General features: G+C 39.8%; 1 protein-coding gene across 1 annotated transcript in view; it reads right to left on the bottom strand.

The window, feature by feature from the left end:
• Positions 1-24,149, bottom strand: part of COL4A5 (collagen type IV alpha 5 chain) — an 84,364-nt gene that overhangs the window by 10,261 nt on the left and 49,954 nt on the right. The window contains exons 22-41 of the mRNA XM_054214203.1: positions 24,056-24,148; positions 23,396-23,466; positions 22,980-23,171; positions 22,356-22,524; positions 21,590-21,682; positions 21,395-21,499; positions 20,691-20,788; positions 20,280-20,430; positions 19,510-19,623; positions 15,132-15,299; positions 14,158-14,247; positions 13,187-13,336; positions 11,827-11,925; positions 10,729-10,818; positions 9,863-10,002; positions 8,789-8,915; positions 7,449-7,529; positions 6,801-6,899; positions 6,178-6,228; positions 5,326-5,511 (exon numbers count right to left, since the gene is read on the bottom strand). Of these exons, the coding sequence (XP_054070178.1) occupies positions 5,326-5,511; positions 6,178-6,228; positions 6,801-6,899; positions 7,449-7,529; positions 8,789-8,915; positions 9,863-10,002; positions 10,729-10,818; positions 11,827-11,925; positions 13,187-13,336; positions 14,158-14,247; positions 15,132-15,299; positions 19,510-19,623; positions 20,280-20,430; positions 20,691-20,788; positions 21,395-21,499; positions 21,590-21,682; positions 22,356-22,524; positions 22,980-23,171; positions 23,396-23,466; positions 24,056-24,148 (2,367 nt within the window). The remainder of the gene's footprint in view (positions 1-5,325; positions 5,512-6,177; positions 6,229-6,800; positions 6,900-7,448; positions 7,530-8,788; positions 8,916-9,862; positions 10,003-10,728; positions 10,819-11,826; positions 11,926-13,186; positions 13,337-14,157; positions 14,248-15,131; positions 15,300-19,509; positions 19,624-20,279; positions 20,431-20,690; positions 20,789-21,394; positions 21,500-21,589; positions 21,683-22,355; positions 22,525-22,979; positions 23,172-23,395; positions 23,467-24,055; position 24,149) is intronic.

Consider the following 24,149-nt stretch of genomic DNA (forward strand, 5'->3'; position numbering starts at 1 on the left):
TAATCCACATGCGTGCATAAAACCATACATGAATACACAACGATATGTATTTTCAGATACAAGTTATTCTGGTGACTAGGCTCTACTAAAACTAATTTGACACTTCATTTAACAGCAAACTTAAAGCTTTACTAAAGAATGTGTTATTGCTTTAACATTACAGCTGAGCCTGTGACTGGTTAGTCCTACACACAATGGGGTTTGGACTATCTAACCATTTCACTGACAATATTCAACATCACGGGGCCTGGAGCTTGGCAAATCTGCAGGTAAACTGTGAATGACAACTTCCTCTTGAGCAAAATTCTGCTTTGGGCAGAGGGTAAGTGTGATTAACAGAAGGACTTATCACCACTAATCAGGTATGAGCCTCAACTCTCTGTGAATACAATTCTAGGACTGAAAAGTAGGCTTATACCCTCTTCAAAACGGTAAGCAGGATTGACATGGATCAAAAGGGCTGCAAATGCTATAAGCAAAATTACAGCAGAACGTACAAATTTAGAATTTGTTGTCTTTACTGTTGGCATTATTTTTCTTGATAAAAATACCTCAAGATGCTAATTTGCTTGTTTAAGGTTATTCTGGAGAATGGTATGTAATAATCTCCTTAGAAAAATCATTTAAATGTCCTCTTTCAAAAGGTAAGCTGGTTGTCCCTACTATGCTCCTGAATTAATACATATTTTAGCTCCCGTGCCACTTGCATCTTTCCTGTCAGTGAAATGATTTAAGTGTATCAACATACCACCATGCCATTTGCAGCTAAAAACTACATTAAATACATGTCAGGTTTACCTCAATGCACTATTTCTTACTTATTTGGTAAATTATTTTAAATACTAACTGTAATAACAGTTGTTAAAAATAACGACGTGGACATTTCACTGTTACTGTTAAGTATTTATAAACTATATTTGACTATTAGATATAAGTTTTGCTATGATTTATAAATCTGTCCTAGACTTGTTGATTATTGAATTCTGTCTGGGCACAGTCAGAGGGCAGGACAAAACACAAAGCAATTGCTAAGTTCTTCTCAGCATAGCCATGACAGTAGCCCTCTTTGAAAGTGTGGTTACTGCTCGTGTGACCACAGGATGCCCCATCCCTGGAGGTGTTCAAGGCCAAGCTGAATGAGACTTTGAGCAGCCTGGTCGAGTGGGAGGTGTCCCTGCCCATGGCAGGGGGTTGGAACTAGATGATCTTTAAGGTCCCTTCCAACCCGAACCATTCTATGAGTCTATGAGTTTAATTGAAAGGTGAAGTCACATTCATTTTTTTTTACATTACTGCATAAAGCTAGGATTCAAACATCAGGGGCTACCACATTTGCTACCTCACTGTGCTTAGGACAGGACACTAAAACATAAAGTGTATTCCTTTATTGAATTTTGATGACAGTTCTTTGCTTCCTGAAAGTTGTCATAGCAAAACCTAAAGACGTCATTATTATTACATAGATATACCAAGTCATTTGCAATCTAGACACAGGTGTTAAAAATCTTCCCAAGACCTGGCTTGTGCTCCATGCTGATACGCTAAAATCATGATAAGCTTGTGGAAATGACCACGTTCTTACCAATTCTGTTCCGCTGCTCTAGCATTAGGGTGAGGAGGGCTCTATGCCTCTTTTTCATTAAATACGTGTTAAAGGAAGAGCTTTCCTCATTTCCTCCAAATGTGCTGGTGAAGCAAAACAATGGAAATAAGGATTTCTCTGCACTGGAAAATTACAATGCTCCAAGTTGGGAATGTAAAGCATCACTGTTACTCTGTATAAATTTTCCTGCTGACACTGTTGGTATAAAAGAAGCATCTAATTTAAGTCCCTCGAGAGCATCCAAAATCAACAGTAGCAGGTGTTACAAAAATGAATACTCTCAGTTGCCCAAGCTGAGCTGCAAACACAATTATACAGCAAAGACATGGGAGGACAGCGCTGTGTTCTTTTTTTAAAAGATGAAAACCAGTATATATTGTTTTCAGCTGCACTGGGAATAAATATCCCTGGAAGTGTTAAAGGCCAGGCTGGATGCAGCTTTGGGCAATCTGGTCTCATGGGACGTGTCCCTGCCCAGGGCAGGGGGGTTGGAACTAAATGATCTATAAGGCCCCTTCCAACCTAATCCATTCTATGATTCTATGAAACATGCTAAAACAAGCTTCATGCTTGGGGACACTTTATAAAAGCCTTGCAAATCTGGACCCACATGATCTTCCACCATGGGGAGAGCAACACTATGCCTTTCCAATGTCAGTCCTACAACAACATGGAGGAAGAGTTCTGAAAGCCAACTGTGAGCTTTTCTTTTCTACCCCAAATTAAACGGTGTGTCTGAAAAATGACTCAGCATATCTACGTTTAGAAACTACAACAGTATATACATTCATTCTCATGCAAAGTTATTATTTTGGAGTTAAGGGGCTAACCTGAGGGACCTGGGAGTAGGGGGTCAGAGTTCACCAAGGTCATCATTAGAACAAGGGGAAAAACATCAAAATTGTTAGAAATATCAACAAGCTAACATATTCAACTAAACCTTTCTTTTTAGATTTAGCTCAATATTCCTTTACATACAGTATGCAAAACACCAAACTATTATTCAGAGCAATGAAAACAGACATGTGGAGTAACAGCAATGTTGTGTTGCCCTGGAAATTGGCTTAATTGTATAATCAATTAATAAATCTGTCCCAAGACCATCTATCAACGTTTGTTTTAGGGGCAACAGAACTGAAGTCAGAGAGCTGTTTGACTTCATCACTTTCACTAATCTTAGAATATGCCCAGAAGTCAACAACAAACAGTACGCACATACAGCTTCTGGTTTTATTTATGTCCCTAGAAGGGGGGTAATTTGACAGCCACACAGCTGCTTTTATGACTAAGTGCCTTATGTTGAAATGTTACAAAATCAGCGTTCCAACAATAGACTGTGTTATCATTTGAAACAAAAGGCTGGAGTGCTGATTGTACCAGAACTGCAATAATAGTTTGGTTTATCCACATTAGTTCACGCATAACTGAGCAAAACAAATGCTTCACTTTATACATTGCATGCAACAAAAATGGAAATAAGAGAAAGAAAGAAAGAGAGGGAGAGAGAGAACATGGCTGAGCAGAATCTCACTGGTTGTTTCCCCCCGCCAATGCTCATAAAACTGCACAAAATGAGTCCCACCATTCCTCTGCCTCCCCAGTTGACTAGAGTCAGTAAGCACCTGATTTATACAGAGAAAGGTGAAGAACGGGATGAGAAGCTTCATTAAAAACACCAGTGCTACAGCAGAGCACAGAATCTCAGTTGGTAGTTTTATTATACATCAGGCGCTGCTTAGCTGGTTTACTTTTTTTTTTTTCTTTTTTTTTTTCCCCAGTTTGGAGACATCCTCTGTGTAAAAATCTTTTAAAAATGAAGCCCTATACTCTTATGGAACAATCAGCTTCCTGTGCCAAAAAATTTAATTGCTGTATTGCTCTACATACAGAAAAATTATCTTTGGGACAACCTGACATCTAGGATGTCTTAGGCCTTTATTTGGGCACACTTAAATTACAAAGCCCAAGCCCAGCATCCCACCATCTCTTATCCGTTCACTCCTCCTCCCACTTGCCCCAGCTGCACTCTAAGCGAGTAGGGCTGGGATTTCTTGTCCCGTACTCCTACCTGCCAGTGAGCAACTAGGCAGAAGAGGACAAGGCCACAAGGAAAGCAGAAAGCAAGTTAGGACTACTAGCTTGCTGCAGGGATGCCCCACTGACTGGTTAGAGCTCCTGGGGCGCAGCAGTGAGTAAGTTCCTCCAGGAGAAAAGGGGAAGGCATGCACTGCTCCTTGCACTAACCAAATAGGAAACCAGGAAGAAATTGCGACTGGCTGTGGATTATTAACCCAATGGATTGTTCCACACCAGTCACATAAAAAGCAGGTTTAGGATACAACACAATTCAAGTATTTTTACTAGGACTAAAAGAAAACCTCATTATACTGGCAAACAGCACCTCAGTTTTAAGGTGTAAATTAAAACCAAGTGTTGCTTATAATGACTCATTTTTTAAACGCACAGTTAGGATAGATGAGTTCATAGCCTACTCTGCACGAGAGAAAAGCTCATAGTGCCACTGAGAATAATCAAATATTACTCAATTCCAGTTCTTGTGAAAATAGTTTGATAAAATTCCATTCTAAGAACGTTTTTTCAGTGTGATTGCCTCCTTCTGTATCAGAAGAAGCATTAGGAAAAGCAAATCTTAAAATCTTTCCAAATGTGTACTGCAAAACTAAACTCTCCCTTGATACCCAAAAATGAACGATATACGTGTAGCAAATATTTTACAAATTTACTAACTCAAAACTAACTTTCCCCAAACAAGTTGTTGAATAACAGAAAAATCTGAGGTCAGAGTTTAAGGGCAATAAATAAAAATATTACTTCTCCATTAATACGCAAAGAAAAAAAACTGTAATCAACCAATAGCTTGGTTTGAAAGTAGTCTCCTTTAAGGAGAACATCAAGGATGTTACGTGAGATGAGTCTTACTGGTGGCAAAGTACTTTCGGACTCAAGATACAACAATAAGCTCGAGCCAGAGCTGTGAGAGGTTCATTACAGTTAGATTTTTCAAGAGCAGTATCTAAATGCAAATAAATATCCTATGACACAAAATATAAATCAAATTCTAATACACGCCAGGGAGTTGCTCAGCAATGTTAACTCAGTGTAGTGGTTTTTTCATTCCCAGAGTTAGTTGGTGCAGGAACAAAATGCAAACATGGAATGGAAAGGTGAACACGGCATGATGGTGCACTGAGTCCATGGGAGCCACATGACACAATGGAGAAATGACTTATGTTACATGACACGAAGATGAAGAGGCAGCTATCCAATTTGATCATGCTGTGATGCTAGCGTGAATTTGATTTTCATGACTCTTAAAGTGATGGGGTTTGTTACATTCGGTTTTTTGTGCGCGATGACATTTGCTGATCATGTGACAATACTGCAAAGGTATCAGACGTTCAGAAGTCGGTATCGTGCTCGCTAGATGATTACTGTGACAGCATGCGGAGAATCTCCCGTTTATTAGCGCATTAGATTTTTGCTGCTAGGTATCAGAAATTAATAGAAACTGAGATTGATTTATTTTTAGGCACCGCTACTTTTGGCAACAAAATCCTCTGCTTGCCCACAAACGTTAAGATCTATGCCATGAGGCTTGAACTTATCCATCCAAATAAATTGAGAAAGTTTAAAGGCTGATAACCTACCAGCAAAATATGAAAGTACTGGCAGATATTGATAGGTATGGATCACACTTTTACCTGGCCTTCCTGGAACACCTGGTGGGCCAGGGCTACCTTTAGGACCTTCTAGAGGTGGCCCTGGTAATCCTGGTGGACCTGGTGGACCCTGTAGACCAGGGAATCCCTGAAAACCTGGTTCTCCCTTCAGACCTGGAAGTCCAGGGGGCCCCGGTGGGCCAGGTAACCCCAGTTCTCCTTTTTGCCCTGTAAAATCAAACAGCCATGTTTATGAATACTGTTACAATTTGATATGCAAAAAAGTCCAAACGTCAATTTGCAGAGCCATTTCTCTCCCTGGCAGAAGGTGCAAGTCTGGCCACAACTCACCTCATTTGCACAGTGAGACGGTATAAAATTGTTCTAACATTCAGAAAAGAGTTGTGGCTAATAATTCTTGCAGAAGAAAGTGCTATAGCTTCTGACATGTTAAAAGGTCTTACTAAGTCTCATTCTATGAGACTCTATGCTCTAATTCATAAACATCCTCTGAGTTTGTAAGCCTACAAGCCATCCTTTCTGTGAAGAAACCTGTCAGTATTAATACTCCGTCATTTTTTTAAGACAGTGCTGAAAGTTAAGAAATACTTGCAGAATTTTCAAATCAGCTTGAGAAATTTAGGACCTTTAATGCTACTGGAAAGTAATGTAACTTAGGTTCTGAAATTGCTTTGAAAATATAGCAAGCAGCTATATGAGTGTCTTTATTACTGTGGTTAACTGAAACAGTCTGCTGAGGAAAAAAAATATGTTATTTTAGTTGTTGCTATAGCATTCATTTGTTGCAGAACATAAAACATGACCTTCTTTTTCTGGTGTAGAGATATATTTTACATTCAACCTTTTTAGCAAAGAACAACAGAGAAACTATACCTGACAATCCTGGGAGTCCTGGGGGTCCTGGGCGCCCAAAACCTGGTAGACCTGAAAAGAAACATATTCACTTAATAATAAACTTTTAGCTTTCAGTTCTCCAGGAATAGGAATATGAGGCTGAGAATGACTAAAGTGCAGTTCATGTAAATCTCTGATCATTGAGACTACCGGGATTCTCATTCCCTCACCAGTCTACACCAAAGCTAGAGGTTTTGCTACAAAATGCATCTGTAACTTTCATAAGTTCCATCCATTCACAAGACGCTCTTTCAGATTTTGGGAGTTAAAACATTTGCATTTTTGGTTGAGGTTCTATCCTTAAGGCAGACATTACACTGTTTATCCATTCTGTAACTGAGTTGAAGCAACGCAGCTACCATGGAATACAGGAACAGGGGCTGGTGTTGAAGTCAGGTAACAAAAAAATCTAAGAGCTGATTGAATTCTTGTCCCGTGCTTCACTGGCAGCTTGACAGCATCCTTTGTGAACCATTCAGCATCTGGGAATCACAGGAGCAGCTTTGAAGGTGTATTAGCAGTTATAGGAAAAATAGCCTAGTGATAGCAGGACATCACAGTGCAGAGTGAAGAGGAGAAAACGAAGAGGAAGGATACCTAACCTGGTTCACCCTTCTGACCAGCTGGTCCAGGGATACCATCTCGACCAGGCTGTCCCTTCTCCCCTGAAGGACCAGGAGGGCCAGGACGGCCAATATCACCTATAAGGGGTATAGAACACTTTAGCACAATAATACCTAACCTGCAATAAAAAAGCAACCTCCCCACCATCTGAATCCAAAGGTGTGACAATGTAATAACAAATTCACAAGTGTGTAATCTTAAAATTAAAACCTTTTTCTCTCTCCTCCCTGACAATTTAGAAAAGGCTTTTAGGCCTGTGACCTTTTAAGCAGTTAGTGTTTGCTAAAAATTACATAATGCTTCCCTTTAGGATAAATTAGAATTTTGCTCTTATAAAAACAGGTTAGACCACAGGAATACTTAACATAAATAAAGCTGGTAAATACTGAAACAGTTAACTTCTTGTTTCAATAGCTAAGGGTATGACTACAACAGCAGACACAAGTCATCAAGAGAAAGTTAAAACTTTTCTGTTTAATTTCAGTGAACTAAGTGTGTGTAATGGTGTTTGAGCATCCATATAGATACATTTTCATGATGTTAAAAAGATAAGATGAAAGGAAGCGGCTTCATGTGTTATGTTTTTCACAGAAGCAGCTGACCTCTGCTGCACTGTTGATGCTCACCTACTGGCCCAGGTGGTCCAGGCAGGCCAGGATTACCTGGAGGTCCCTCGATACCTTTTGGTCCTGGAATTCCTGGCGTTCCTGTAAAGTACAAGCATTTCAATCAAATTAAGCACAAAACTGGCTCTTCAGCAGATCTCGAAATACCATAATCTGAGATGCCCTGAGTAACAAATGAGCTCATTGTATCAAGACACTGTATTTATGCTCATTTTGCAGATTTACGGCTGACCAAGGAGATGAATTATAAAGCAAAGAACATACAGAAACAAAACATACTAGCACAACTGTCCTTATTGCTACTCTCAAGACTCTGTCTTCTTAATTGTTGAGTGCCTGTGGCCAAGGACAGAGTGAGACTGGCAGTCTGCTAGGAAATCACCATCTTAGAGACAGGCGTTTCTGCTTGACAACAAATTGAAAGCATTCTGAACTGCGGTTGGATAGTCCTTCCCCAATCCTCTTTTCCTTTCCTGAAAAAGCATCTTAATAAAAATGGTCTTAGTTAGAATTTACACCGGATTCTCACCCCCTATGGCATGAACTGAGTGGTTGGTAGGAAAAACAATGGATCCATTGCAGTATGTCTGTTCTGAACAGCATCTGAGCCTGCCATAGGCAGGGTCTCAATACACTGGTTGGACTGTTCACAGTCTTTCAGGCATGTCATGAAGCAGAGGTTAAAAACGGTCAGGTTCATGGCCAGGTTTCGTTATCTTCTAAGCTTCCTGCTGCCATGACCACACTGTTATAAATCCCTAACTTCCTACATTAAAGCAGCTCAAGCATGTTTGTAGAACAGCCGCTATTGCTGCAAATGCAGTATGAGCAAACACCTTGTTTCTTTAAATTGAGAATGAAAGAACTGACATATACCCATAAACAATCTCTATTAATATTTTTCAGAGAAGAGCGCAAAACCTAGTTTCATTACGTTTCAGAAAGAGATTTCTCTTTAGATCATATGTTTAGACAATAAATGCTATTAAAAAAGCCCAATTTTCCTGATGATGCTTTTTTAATTGATTCAGGAGGGAAAAATATGGAGCCAAACATAGATATTTTGTGGGTCAGAGGAGGTGAGAGTCTGACTGCTGTGGAGAGCGGAGACCATTAGCTAACGTAACTGCTGCATCTCCCCAGAGCAGATGAATAATTTCAGAAGGCTCTCGTAAGCGATGCATCCAAACACGTACTCTTGCAGTGACAATTCCAACAGCACAAAGCTTAGAAGCAGCAGACTGCTAGAAGCTGCAGCCCTTCACCAATTACCCGCTCTGTTTAGATGCATGTACCAATATAAGCAAGAAGGAAAATTAAAAAATCCTGTTCAGAATTACCTGGGAATCCAGGAAGGCCTGGTTCTCCTTTTGCACCCGGACTGCCTGGAAATCCAGGCAAACCAGGATTTCCAGCGACACCTTTACTGCCTGGACTACCTGGGTACCCAGGCAAACCAAGATCACCCTAGAAAACATTAAGCAGAAATAAGTACCTCGTCTTTGTAAGATGGGTAAGCTCTTCTTGTACGCTCCCAGTCTTACCATCTTACCAGTCTCACCATTATGTTGTGTACACTTCTCCGTATATCCAGTTAATGTTAACCATGTCACACAAAAAATTAATTGGAAATAGTAACTGTAAAGATTTTAATGGTTTTCCCCTAAGATTTTGTATAAAGTATCATAGCTTTTCCTCAGAATTGGCCTACATGAAAGAAAAAAGTGTTCTTTTTCTTTCAGAAGAGACAGATATTTTTACCCCATGATAATGATGAATAAAAAAAGAAATCTGTGGATCTTTAATCATGTGATATTTTTGCTAAATTAATTACTGCACAACATCAATTGTAAGGCATCAGTGAAGGCTGCTAGATATTCTGTAGGTCTTTTTGTCACTTCTCTGTGGGTGAAAGAAAGGATGACATAGGTAAATGTTACTGCAAATGCTTTATGTAGACTTTTAAATTTTAAGCAGCAGTAATCATGATATATCAGCTCCTTAGTAATTTATTCTTAAATGCATATTGTCCTAATTTTTTGAGAATTAACTACAGAATTAGACGTGGGAACAATGATATTAATTGTATAAATCCCTACCAACTACCAAAATGTCAGCATGTGTCACAGTGCAGGCTAGGCCACTAACTGAACCCAACTTAAAAAGTCTGGTAAACAATCTTCTCCTTTAACCAGATTAAATTATATAAAAATATTTTCACCTTTAAAATTAGAAATTTTTGCTCCCCCCTGAAAAGAACAAACCACAGTCAACCCTGCTTGTTATTAATATATTTCTACACATATTTACAGTTGTGCATAATATATATTAAATTATAGTTAAAAAAAAAAAATCATCAACACAGAATCAAATTTCCTCATGGAATTTTCTATTGAAGAATTTGGTAAATGTACCTTTGGTCCAGGGAGACCAGGAATACCAATGCTTGAAAGACCAGGGTCACCTTTCTCCCCTTTCAATCCAGGAAATCCTGCAGGCCCAGGCTGCCCTGGACGTCCTGCTATTCCTTGGCTGCCTTTAATCCCCGGGGGACCTGTCAAAAAGATAAAATACAAGTTTTATAGATATGAATAAAACTTCTGCAGTGGTTTAGAGAAATCACTCAAATTACAGCAACTGAACTACAAAGGACTAACAAATCAACTGGCTGGCTTTGAATACTTAAGTGGTTTTGTTTTTAAAAACAAACTAAACCAATTATCTAAAAATCTCTCATGGCTTTTTGCATGGCATTTCTAAGCTTTCTTTTTTTATTCTTAATATACACAAATCAAAATATCTCATTGTAGTATCTAGGCAGAATTTAATATTAGAATCCTCAGAAACTGGAATTTTTGTTTCAGCAATCTTTCTAAATAATGGAATTCACTTTCTTCTTCCCCTTTTGCTTGTGTGTGATGTCTGTCTTCTGACAGGTGGGTTTACAGAATCTTTTTTCTGAACTTTCACAGAGTGGAATCTGAGAAACCAGAATAATAGGAAAGTTACAAAATGTAGATCATCCTGCTTCTACATCCATAAGCACTTTAGAACAATATGTATTTACAATATATTTTCTCTTTGCATATTCCGTTTTAATGGGTATTTCCAATTTCTTATATAGTATTCAACAAATATGTATGTAGGGCTATATGTATTCCTCATCTGCACTGCCATTTAAATATATTATTAGATACTGCACACAAGCACAACCACCTTTGTACTACATAAAAGCAAAACACTTGGCCAAAATGAAGTAAAATACAAGTACAGAAACTACCTGGAAGGCCCATCTCTCCCATGGCACCTTTCACCCCTGGAGGTCCTGTTGGTCCTGGCTGTCCAGGAAGCCCTGTGTCTCCCTTGATGCCTAGGAAAGTTGTGGTTTTAGTTAATTAATGGCAATAATTCAAAGTTTCTGATATTCATGTGTTCTCATATGAATATGCTTGTCATCTAATTACAAAGGCAATGGATTTGGAGTTGCTTTAGGCCTCATGCTGCTCCTACATGTTTTTTCACACCCATTTGTAGTGAAATATTAAACATCTTCAGTTTGTTCTGAGACAAGATTTGATTGGGGCAACTTCTTTGTTTTGAAGAGTTGTGCAATGAAATGGGTCAAATCTCAGTCCAGGATTTAGTAACCATCTGAAACAATTTAGTACTGGTGTGACTTGGTCTCTCATGAGTTGTTCTGCAGAATGAACACATTATCTCTTTCTCATCTGCAATAGGTATTCAGTAGCTTCTATTATGGAATTAAATGCGACCTACAATGCTCAAAATAGTTTGAGTCCTGGATGATTAAAAAAATTCCCCAAGCCCAACAAGATATTTAGAGCGAGACCTACATTAGACATAGTTAGCAAAGATTCAAGATTTCAGATAAATTGTTATAGCTGTAGGAAGAAGCAGTGCAAAACAGAATTCGTTTTCTTGATCCTCGCAATTCTTTAAAGCAAAAATCTGAAATCCAGACAGCCTTTGCAATGCACTCATTTGGCCATTTCCAAAGTATGAGTATAATGACTAACAATCTGAGAAATAAACATGTGAATCAGACAAGTCCCATTGGCAGATCCTGCAGTCATGTTGCTTGCTCGAGCAGCAAGCACTTTTCCAGTCATCCTAGAAGTTATCCTAATCTTCAATGCGGTCAGCCTAAAACTGCTTATGGGTTCGTTAGAAGGAAAGAGCTCAAAGCATGCTGTTTGGATAATGATTTTAAATGTCCCAAAACTGTGCTGCAGTTTTAAGTGTAAATCCCTAGGTTTTGCTTAGATATACCTGGATTAACATCCCAATTCCCACATGATAAAAACGCATGCATATTTTTACACATCAAAACTGTCCATCTGAGGCCTTGTTTATTTACCTGGCAATCCTGGCACACCTGGTGGGCCACTAAGTCCTGGTGGGCCTGGGTCACCTGGGAGACCTTGATAACCTTTCTGTCCTGATAAACCAGGAATACCTCAAGGGAAAAAGATACATTTTATTATTATTACTATTACTACTACTGTGTGTTTTTCTTTAACCTTAGAGATCAGATATAGCTACAGATGAATAAAAATCCAAATGGGGATTTTTCTTCAGTAAATATAATTCCCCTAGTTTAGTGAAGAAAAGTATCACAGAACACAATATATTGCTTCTGGAAAGTTTAAAATTACTACAGAACAGGAGCAATATATGTAAATAGAGGAAAAAGTAACTTTAAGACTAATACCAATATACTTAATTCAGAAGGGACTGTCTTTTCGGATAAGCAGGCTCCATGCTAACCTCTCTATATTCATCCAGATTATTTATATACGTTTAATTAAATTGCCACACCAGAAGCACTTTGGTAATGATATATTATAAAAAGTAATGCAGGTATTTTAGCAGATTTTTACAAATTCTATGTAGTTATTGTCTTATACAATAACTTTGTGCTGCCCTACAGGCATAGTTAAATCTGCCCTCTACAGCTTGCTCTTAACAGGGGAAAAAAAAAAAAAGGTAAGTGTCTTAGGGTCCTACCTAGGCTTCACAGAAATTAATACAATAGATAAATTAGCACAATAACAGCTGAGCCAACATGAGAGAAAGGCATTCTAGTTCTCTCTAGGGTAGGGTATTTTTACTCTTCTCAAGATTAAATTAGAGTCCAAAGGAGACATCCGAACCCTGTGGGGGGGAGCCAGCAAGTGAGAGAGAAAACAGACTTGAGTGACCTGAGAAAACCTTCCAGGCTGCCAGCTTTCCAACTAGAAACACACACAGAGATGACATTTAGCTGAGGGGAGGGTAAGCTTACAGGGATACCCAAAGGGAGAATCTGGAGGTGATGCATGAGCAGATGACCATCCTACAAGGCAAAGGCCTTCGAGACAGCAGGAATGCAGCCAGTGCAGCAGCCATGACAACTATCTCTCATCATGCTTAGGAATAACACTTAGAAGACTGAATCGTAATCCTCCTGAAAGCACCTTAGTGCTATTACAATATCACCATATGCCAAATAGTGGTAACAGTTAATGAGCAAGGTCATCGCAAACTGACCATACAGAGTAACTTGGTCACAGAACTGCTTAAAAAAAGGCCTAAAATAGGAGAACCGTAAACCACCTCTGTAGTCTGAATTTATTTTTTTCTGCAAGAAAGAAGGAACCGTAATAGATCCAGTTACAGCTCACTGTTGTCTGTAGAGGACAAAGAACCTCCCCAGACCCACATGCAAAGCTCTGTACCTGGAACACCTGGCTCGCCTTTTTCTCCTTTTGCTCCTAGCTGTTTTGGATCAACTTTTCCAGGTGGACCTGGCAGGCCTGCTTCACCTTTGATACCTTTCTGTCCTACTGGTCCAGGAGGCCCTGGCGGACCGGGTAATCCACTGTTACCTGCAGTAGATGCAGACAAAGAAAGGGAAAAAAATATAATCCTTAAGGTAGGCTGATATATTTGTAATGCTGTTTCTTACACAGGCAGTCCATGATTTATTCATGAAGTTGGAATTCACCAAATGATCAGGCAGTTTATGTAAGGTTCTCCACAGCATCTTAAACCCTGGAACAAAGCCAAGTGAGTGGACAGCACGGGGATATCTGTATGCTGCCGTCTGTCAGCTCTGGCCAGCCCAGCTCAGAGGAAGCAGTTGTCTGTATGACCCACGTCAAGAGAGCCCTTGGAGCCCCACCACACTGTGCCACTAGCACAGAGGAGTGGCAACAGCTTCAGCAGCTTCGGATTCACAGCCTCCTTGTTCTGGGGACATAGTGGGTTTTTCTTCTACCAAACTTTTTAAAAATTCATCTGCAACAAGGGGGTTGGGAACATGTAAATAGAATAGTTTCTCTGTAATACCTATAGAGATGATTCTGGATGACTCCATAACCCAAAGCTATGATTTTCTTCTTTCTACTGGTTAAAGCAGACTTTACAACATACTTCAGAAATATTACCCTACTTCAATGCCATCAATCCAAAGATACTGTTTTAAAAATAGCTAACAATTCATGACATATATTTAAAAAAAAGAGAGACTGAATGCTGTGGCTTAAAACTGCAAAGCAATTCTGAACACCAGCACCGTCAAAAGAAGACAACCTAAGCAGATCCCAATAATGAAGATACAGGTGTTAGTATTACAAAGCCTCTTTACATACAGGACATGGAAAACAGCATTCTGCATTCTCTTCGGGGTGGAGAAAACAAACATTACCTTTCAAGCCAGGCAGGCCGTTTCTTCCAGGAGTTCCTGGAGGCCCTGGAGGACCGGGAGCTCCCATGACGCCCATCTCACCTTTGGCACCTAAATGCATTGAATCACCATTGTCATTCTGAACAAAAACTCAAAACTGAGCAGTACCTAACTTTTACTTCCCTGCATCTCTATGGTATTTATTAACCAGCACATGCATATAAAACCTGGTTTAAGGGAATTGCAAGTGCTCAGTTCTTGTATGGATCTAAATCAGATAAAATGACACTTTAAAATTCTGGCAAATTTTCCACAGTAAAGTCCTGGGAAGAAAATTTGCAGTGCACTGCTCTTTATGGTAGAAAGAATATGTATACCTCTAGTAAGTTTAGTTCCCCGGTATGAAACATAAATACATGTTTGAAAGCAAACTTGAGTTTACTGAAAACCAAAAAGACAATTAGGAATACACTACTTTTAGAATGTTCTGCATCGCCCCTCTATCTGAAGACAGAGATTCTCAAAATTCACTTTTAAGGTTCTATTCCAGACTCTTAACTGAAGAGTCAAACACATAGAATAAGGAAATTGATATGTAAGACTATGTGTTGGATCCAATTGATAGTATTTGCAATTATTTCCTTTAAACAAATTCTATTTCTAAATTGTATCAGTGACTAGAAAAAAATAATCACAAAATAAATCAGAAAAGTGTTGTAACTATGATGATCAAAGTCACATTTTTAAGTTATGAGACAGTATAACATGGAAAATATTTGCATCAAGTTACAGGAAGAGTGGAGAGGATTTTAATGCCAGAAATTTCATTATAATTTTTTTTTTAGAAAGTATGAGATGTAAAGGTTACATGTATGCAACTTTAAATGGATAGGATAAACAACGAATTTCATTAAGTTGGCATGCTCAAGCATAAAGAGCATCCACCTGTAACTACAGTTTGGTCTTTATCCACAGGCAAAAAAATGTGAACTTACCTGGAAATCCAGGCATTCCATCCCGGCCAGGTGGTCCGGGTGAACCCTGAGGCCCTGGGAGACCAGGGGGTCCTGGATATCCTGGGGTTCCTCGGTCGCCTGGAGGACCAGGAACATCGAAGCCTGGAGGACCCGGATCCCCTTTCTCCCCTGGAATGCCCTGCAACCCTAGACAACGTTAAGACACAATTGTTTAGCAAAAGGTAAGGCAGGGCTGAGATCTATGCGTGTCTGGGCATAGTACTGTAGGAACAGCTAAGTTTTATCTGCAGTCCATTCCTAGCACTGATGAAAACCCTGCAATTTTTCTGAAGTCATGTATTTTTTAATGGCTTCCAGGTGTTAAAAGGACATATTGTCCTGAAGAGAAGTATTGCTAAAATTTTATCAAGTTGTAGCAAATGCAATTCAAAAAAATCTCAGAAGGAAAACAACAACTCTCTTCAACAACAGTTTAAGTCTGATTAATAAAAAAAAAAAAGCAAAGATTGATTAGACTGGTTTGTATTTTATCATTAAGTATTGAGATTCTTACAATATATTTCCATTAATGATTCCATTTTACTACATTCTAAGATAACATCAGCTGAATATTTTTGAAGGATAGCAAAATTCTGTATAGCATTACATTTCCTTGAATGAAAACTATGAATTGTCAAAATATGCTTAAGATTTTTTTACTGCTAATGTTACTGAGCTCAAGGCACTGCTGAAGCAAGCAGACGGCTTCTTTCCCTCCAGTGCATTGTACCAGTGAAGATGCCCACTCTGGAAGTGTAGCTGACAAAAAAATTTTTAAATCTGAAGTTAAGAAAAGGCTTTGGTAAAGAAACCACAGTACCTGGGGAACCTGAGGTTCAAAAGCCAACGAGTTAGAGCTCATCAGGAAGTTGAGACAGGTAGCAGTAAGGAGTTGTAATAGTCGTTAAGTTAGGAAACAAAATAAAGCACATACAGATTAGAACAAAGAAAAAATTCTACCCTAAAGTTACTGAAAACAGATCTAAGTACAAAGAATACAACACTAATGCTGTTAAGAGAAACCAGACCGCAAGGAAACTCGGAGGTCTTTTTCAAAGCGCAGCCACCACTGTATGCAGAAATGAAAAACTCAGTGAGGTATTTTCAAATAACAATAGTACATTCAAAAAATAAAATTATTTTTCCCTCTCTCCTTGTCTAGTATTTTCTTTGCAAGTGGGGAACAAGCTTTTTCTCAACTGTTTCTTACACAAAACTGTCATTACTAGATACTGGCTTGGACACCTTCTGAACACCAGAGTACACACCTGACCAATCAGCTGCATCACATTTTGGTATATCCTTTCAAGGAGGGATTTTCAAAAGATGCTCCTTCTTTATAACACAAAAAAGCTCTAAACAATTTTTTCCTCATTCTTTTAGTTCTATTATGCAAATTTACATTGTTACACATACAGAGATAGTATATTGTACATCTACAGAGATAATGACAACACCATGCCAAAACCTCAGAAATAACTACACGGTACAATTACTCTAACTCTGTAATGGTGACCCCTGCTCTCAACTGCAGGAACAAGTTTAGGAGTGACGTCATGATGTGTTCTTTACCCACTAAAAAGCAGATCAAGGTTTTTTGACAGCATAGACTGTAGACTTCCATTTATTTAATGATAAGCATGCTCCCCTTTGGCAGCAGCTTATCACTGCATTAAACCATAGTGCCATGTACCTGGAACAGCTTACTTTGCAGAGAAAACACAGTACTAGAGGACGGATAGGGACTGCACATGCTCTGTGTTTAAGGGGTCTCTATCAGTAAGTGAAAAAAAAAAAAAAAGAGAGAAAATAAATATAACTCAGTAATAGGACAAACTCTATCTAGAATGGTAAAGATACTTTTTCAAATAGAAACTCATTCTAATTTAATTTCTGGTTCTCAAAAATGTAACTATATCATAATTAGAACAGTAATGTCTAATGTAATTTGTTACGTATTCAAAAAAAAGAATGTTGAGTTGTTGCAAATTCTGAAGAAATGGTGGTGCAGAGAAAGGAAATAATGAACAGGGAAATCCTTTCAAGAATTTTCCAAATTACCTGAAAAACAGAGCCCCACAAACTTTACCCTAATGTTGCATAAAGGAACAGAATGAAAACAGCCTAGTAAAAAAACAAGGGATGGCAGATGGGAATGTAAGGCATTCTGCACAAAACAGAGAAATAGCAGTGCCAAGGGAAGTAACAACAACTTATCAAGTGGGACCTTCAACCACGCACTAGATTTCAGAGCCACCATGCTGTTAGTAGCCACGATGATTAGTCAGTACAGACACGAAGAGCAAAAATATAAGCATTTCAAATCCACCAACTCTAGTAATAATGATGCATTTGTCAAAATTGGTATTTTGCAGAATAAATGAAATAAAATTCTGGCTAACACCAGCAGAGATGCTACAGGAAAACAGAAGAACATGCATTGGACGAAATAGTCAAACCCATACTAATACATCCCACCCCCACCACCAACCCACCCCCCACCCCGGCTCCAAACACACACCTGTGTTGCTTTCTGTTTCAGTTCAGCCTCAAGTGCAACCATAGGTTCAGGATGGTACAGTAAGAACAGTGAGCCAGGCAGAGGACCCACCTGCTGGCTCAGGGAACTTGTGCGCACACTGTCCAGACCCTTTCTGTCCCTAGCTCTTAAGTCTGGACACATTCAAGGCTTGCTGCTGCAGGGACCGTGCATTCCTTTCCCCACTGGGAAACTTGTGGAAAAGTATACTTAAATATGACCCACACTTTATGGTATGTAAGTAGAACTCAAATTCCATGGGCCTACTTACTCAAGTGCTTGCCTACCTTCAAGTTAAGCACTTTGCTGAATCTCAGCTCACGGTTCATAAAGACCTGAGTATGATCAACCAATCTGTGACCCATGGTCGTACAGTTGGCCATGCATTTTTCAGCATGCATTGCGAACAATGCCAATCCCAGTGCTGGCACACAAATACAAAAAATGTAGCTCACAAACATGCAAGGTAAACAGTCATACAGGCATGGCAAGAACCAGATGAGTTCTGAAATGTTTCAGCAGCAGGCATGCTCAAGTCCACAGAGAATATTCTCACTGTGGTGACTGCCACACATTTGCAACTTTGGGAGTTGGTGTGCAGCAAGCCCATTCACTGAATGAAATGGGAAAAGGAATTTTCCTGAACACACTTTGTGAATAAAATGACGTGCATGCATGCCCATGTACCCTTTATGCACAAAGATGGAACAAGTTCATGTCTTCATCAGTCACCAGTCATTTTAGACAAAAGACAATCAAACTCTCTTCACACACATATTCCTAATTATCACTATCCTTAGCTTCTGCTCTGTCAATCTACTTTAAACCTATCAGGACTTGTTGGTTTTGCAGAAAAAAAAGTGTATGAGGGAATCAGGAACCCCAGAACTCAGAGGTTTCTGTAAGAGGAATTCTAAAGCTCTTTTCCAGGTGTGCTTACAACAAGACAAATGTGTATGACCTCTTTTACTGACAGGCTTTTGTTAAAGCAACATCACATCACTTCTCGGAGAACATTTTCTCCTCTACAAAATAATTAAAAAGCTAGTTTGGAATACTCATGCTTTCTTCCTTTCCACGTTAACTGAGTTAAATTGTCCTTCAGCTTCCATTAAAAAAAAAAAAAAGTGCCTAGCCATGTCAGGGAGAATCTGAATCACTACCTTGATTTTGCACTCATCATGTAAGTAGGAGGAGGACAAATAGCATTGTATAGGGGATTGAGTTGTCCGCTTTTTTTCCAAACAAGAAATTAATTTGCTAGATAATAATGTAAAAAAGTTACTTTAAAATACCTCTCACCCAGTGAACTTGGAATACAGCTTGGTAAGACAGAAAACGGCTTTGGAATTTAAGAACCACCTTGCTATTTGAAAGCAATATAATGACAGCACAGTACAGGCAGCTAAAGGCAGCTTTCCTCCTCTTCTGTATCCCCAAAACCTCTGCACTGACATTGTGCTCCCTTCTGCCTTGTCCTGAAGAGTACTGCAATAAACCCCTTCACAGAGATTTTGTCACAGATAGTGCATGACACTTTCCAGAATTTCTGCTGAGGCCCCAAGTCTTCTCCAAAGTGGGCTGTTGCACCCTTGAGACCCCTCTAAGTTGTGCAAATGGCAGGGCTGAATGTAATTCCACATCGGGTTTCAGTAAAAAACATGATGTACCAAAGTTTACCAGCTTTACTGGCAAGACAGCCAAGCTCATAAACATCTATCTTTCCTTGCCTATCTGTTCAGTGAGAGTCTCAGTGTCCTGTGTACCTGCTTGGTGTATGCCAGAAATCACCTAAGGGTGATTTTATGTGAGTTTTACCTGGGGGGCCAACAGGACCCGGAGGTCCTGGAGATCCAGGTGGACCTTGACCACCAATGCCAGGGATGCCTGGTGGGCCTGGGAGTCCTGGTGGTCCGCTTGGTCCAGGGTCACCTAAAAGAACACGCTTGTTTAGTTAAATCGTGAACTCAGTTCAGATATAGTTGCTTTCCTAAGCAGAGTGTGTGCACATTGTACTTGAAATCTCATCCTTGCATGCAAACAAATATGGATCTGACAGAGGAAAAAACACACTTCAGAGGCTGTTTCTGAAAGCCAGAGATTTGTCCTCACTCTGTGTGGAATGCATGCAGTTTACATTTCTAGGCTACACAGAGACATGTTATTGCATCATTATCCACATCAAACTCAACAGATGCTCTCCAGTAAACCAGGCATGCTCCGCAGTTCAATACAGACAATGATTAACAGTAGGAATTTGTGAATTGCTAACCCTCTGCATGTTGAAGCACAGTACATCTATATGACAATTATTCTATTGAAAAAATTTTACCCCCATGTTAACATGATTTGTCTTTAGAATACAGGCTTTCAGATACTGACCCACAGATTGGTATTTACTCCCTTGCTTGCTTGTCTTTTGAGAACACAAACTTCCCTTTACACAGTTGTCTCTGGTTTGGAAAAACAGACCCTGAAGTAATTGCTCTAAAGTCAGCACTGCTTGTATTTAACTGCCATATGACTCCTCACGTGTCTATATTTTCTAAAGTTCAAAAGGGAACAGAAAAGGGGAGAGTTCTTCATACCTTTAGGCCCTGGCGTTCCATCAAAACCTGCCCGTCCTGGGAGACCAGGGTTTCCTGGGAAGCCAGGATCACCTTTGGGTCCTTGAACTCCTTTTGTGCCTGGTGGTCCTGGGGGTCCAGGCGGTCCTGGAACTCCAAATCCACGATCTCCCTATAACAAATTAACAATTTTTTAAAAAGGGGTTTTTCTAAGGTTAGCCTCTCCTAAAAATGCTAAAGTAGTAAAGAAAAAACACCCACCATCTTACAGTTTAATTTCTTTTTTCCTACCCTCACTCAAATCTCAAGTAGAGAATGTGACTTCCCCGCCACCAAAAGCTGACAAGAGGTGAAATCCTCCCCACCAACTTCCCACTGACACAGAAGAACCTCTAAGAAAGTGAGCTTTACATTAAACAAGCAAACACTGACCTTCTGTCCTGGGAAACCAGGTGGTCCAGGAGGCCCATCTAGACCAGGGCGACCTGGAGTTCCCGGAGCTCCGGGAGGGCCTGGAGTCCCTGGGAAACCTACACATGGCATGGAGGTTAGGGCAGCAGAGGAAAGGACACCAGAAAGCATTAGAACAACTCTTCCAGAAATGCTTAGGGCCCATGAAAAGTAATCTCTGAAGAAAGGTTCTGTGCTAGCTCAAGAATACTTGAGGGGGACTCGTTTGTCTGAGGTAACTTTTGAGTATGCAGTCTTTGCCATAGAGGATCTCTGGGACTCCTCTTGGAGGAGGGCACTCCCCATGCTGTGTGCTCTAACAAAGATCACAAACAGTTCACATCAGAAACGTTAACATCTTGAGGCAGCATTTGGAGATCATTTATTGATTTAAGCTCAAACATTCATAATTTCCCAAAGTTTTACCCGTTGGCTTTTGTGTCCTTGGTTTACTGAAAAATGTAAGCTACTGTGAAAGAACAGTAGAGTGAACAGAGGAATAACAGCTCAGCAGATTTTTTCCTGATACTTCTGAAACTATTAAAAAAGATGTACAAATTCAAGACAAACATTTTTTAAAGGATTCTAGAGACATAAATCAACTCACAAGGAAAAAGTGAAGAGACACAATCCTCTATGGCCCCTCTTCCAGCCAGTACAATACAGTAATATGGCTGTAAACATACCTTTTGGGCCTGGTGGACCTGGAAGTCCAATGCCAGGAATACCTGGCTCTCCCTTTGCTCCTGGGATGCCTGGTAAGCCACGCTGACCCGGCTGACCAGGATCTCCTGTAAACGGCAGAAAATCAACATAGTTATCAAGAATCAGTTGGAATAAAAAGCTCTTGGAACTCCCTGGATATCTAGTTGCTGCTCTACCTGGAAGACCTGGGTCACCATTTCTTCCCGGAGGACCAGGGGGGCCAGGAACTCCTGGTTCTGTAATAGTCTGGCCAGGGTCACCTTTTGGACCTAAAACCAAAAAGATGAAATATGTAGCACTCAGTAGGAGTTTCTTTTCTGCTTTCCTTTGAGCAGAAAAAGATACTAGCTGCATCCCAAGGTTACAAAGAACTTAAACACCAGCAGCATTTTACCCAGTAAGGTTATCTGCCCTTGAGCCCCATATAGCACTTATAGGCTTAGAAACATTTTTTAACGTTAAGGCCGTTTTCTTGAAATGTTATTTTTTCAGCTTGCACCTAGGTACCAACACGTGAATAGTATTTTCCATAGCTGACACCAGCACAACCTGATCAGGATCTGTGTAGTTGACAAGAAAGTAACAAAAGCAAACTTGTTCCAAGTAAACCCTTGTTATCAAAACCTGCTGTAGTTGCAGTATTATTAAACATAAGCCAGATGGTAGTTACAATGCACTTCCACTATAGTCAGTCTAGAAGGAGAAGCTTCCTTAGAGGTGAGAGCAGAAGGGTGAGTCACATGCCTACAGGAATGTGGCACAAATTATGCTTGCTTTGCAATTCTGTGATGACCTTCAGTAAGGGAGCTTAGAAATACTACATTTTACAATGCCTTTGGGAAAAGCTTAAAAGTAGCATTATGTTCTGAAAACTATCCGGAGCAAAACAACAAAACTTGATTTTTACAGCTTTTGTTCAATAGCACACGGAGACCAACTCACCAGGAACTCCAGGAGGCCCTGGGCGGCCTGATACACCTTGGATACCCTTTTCACCAGGGGAACCTTGTGGACCAAACCCAGGAGGTCCAGGAAGTCCTTTGTCTCCAGGAGGACCTGGTATTCCTGGATCACCTGGAATACCTATTTCTCCTTTGAATGCAACACTGCCCTAAAAAAAAGGAAGAGCAGGATGGGAAAGGGAAACATGTATTTTCTAGCAAAGGAGTAAAGACTTTCATTACTTCTGTTTTGAAACTCTTTGGCAGTTTCCATCCTTTTAGCTCTCAAGGCCATTAGCTGCCTACATCTTACTAACATGGTAGAGATAAGGTCTAAACCTGGCTACGTAATTCTTCACGCTATATAGATGAAATGTAGACAATGGCAGAAGGGATCATCTGACACTACCCAAGAGAAACCTCAGCTTATTTTTAGAGGCATTGACAGATTCAGGAAGTATCTCTGTACATCATCACTAGGTTGGCATCTACTGAAGACAATTACTGCGTTAGTCACATTCAGAATAAAGTGCATTTGTCCATCCTCTTATCTGCACTGTGTCAAATGCACCTAGGACTTCCCAAAACATCTGTCCAATCAAAGACAGCATAAAATGGAACTCACGGGTTCCCCCTTAGGACCAGGTAGACCTGGCAGTCCATCTCGTCCAGGAGTGCCATCTAGGCCAGGAAGACCTGGAGGTCCTGGGAAGCCAGGGTCTCCTTTGTCACCTTTCATTCTTGGAGAAGTCAGGACATCCCCTGGGTCTCCTTTAGGACCAGGTCTCCCAGGAGGACCTGGGGACCCTGGGAATCCCTGAGAGGAAAGGAAAGAAAAAAAAGGGGGAAAAAAAAAGCATTTTAGTTTTTTTTTCACGGAGTCTCCGATTTTGGTACAATATAAGAATTATATATTCAAGCTAGTTATGAACAAAAAAAGAAATATTAGACAAGAATTCATGTCTACTGTGCACAGATCTACCAAATACGCAAAGTAAATGAGACACTATTTTCCCACCAGAACATAACACCACCACTTACTGGTGGCCCTACAAGGCCAGTTAATCCAGGAAGCCCCTTTTCACCTTTTGGTCCAGGAAAACCAGGAGAACCTAAGTAGTGCAGAAAAACATAAAAGAAAATCATAAAAGTGTAGAAGCTGTAAATATCAAGCACGCTGTCTGCATAAGAGAATAGCTATTTTTTTTTTAAATTAGGCAAGGGTTAGTCTGGTGTTTTTGGAGAGTTTTATTTTATTTGAACATAATGAAATTTGCAACTCTAAGTTAAATCAGTAGTGTCAAAAAATATCACACTTGTCACACTTTTTAAAAGTTCCAGCTTCTCTATCATTTCAGGAATAGCAAGTAGTAGAAGTTAATGTCTCTCTTTCAGTTAAATCTACAGCAGATCATAAAGCTTCAATGTACAGAATGCTTGCAAGTCTGTCTTTGATCAGAGAATTTTTTTTGAAAGACCAGATTTTAAAAAAAATGAGTGATTGTTTTGCACGTATCCAGCCTGTTTCTTCCTAACACTCCCCAACTCTGCAAAACAGGACATGCACTAACCATACACCGGAGCTGGCAACTGTGCATCTGAATTCATACAGATATATCATTAGCATTATACACAGATACTCAGATACAAAAGTGACTTTATTTAATATATTAAGCAAAACAGTGAAGACTACAGCCTTACCTGGACTACCTGGAGGTCCTGGTAGTCCTCTCTCCCCAGGAGGCCCAGTTATTCCAGTTCCTATGCAATTGAAGCATGTGTCTCCTTGATCACC

The sequence above is a fragment of the Rissa tridactyla genome, chromosome 9 (assembly GCF_028500815.1).
Source record: "Rissa tridactyla isolate bRisTri1 chromosome 9, bRisTri1.patW.cur.20221130, whole genome shotgun sequence".
Classification (NCBI taxonomy): domain Eukaryota; kingdom Metazoa; phylum Chordata; class Aves; order Charadriiformes; family Laridae; genus Rissa; species Rissa tridactyla.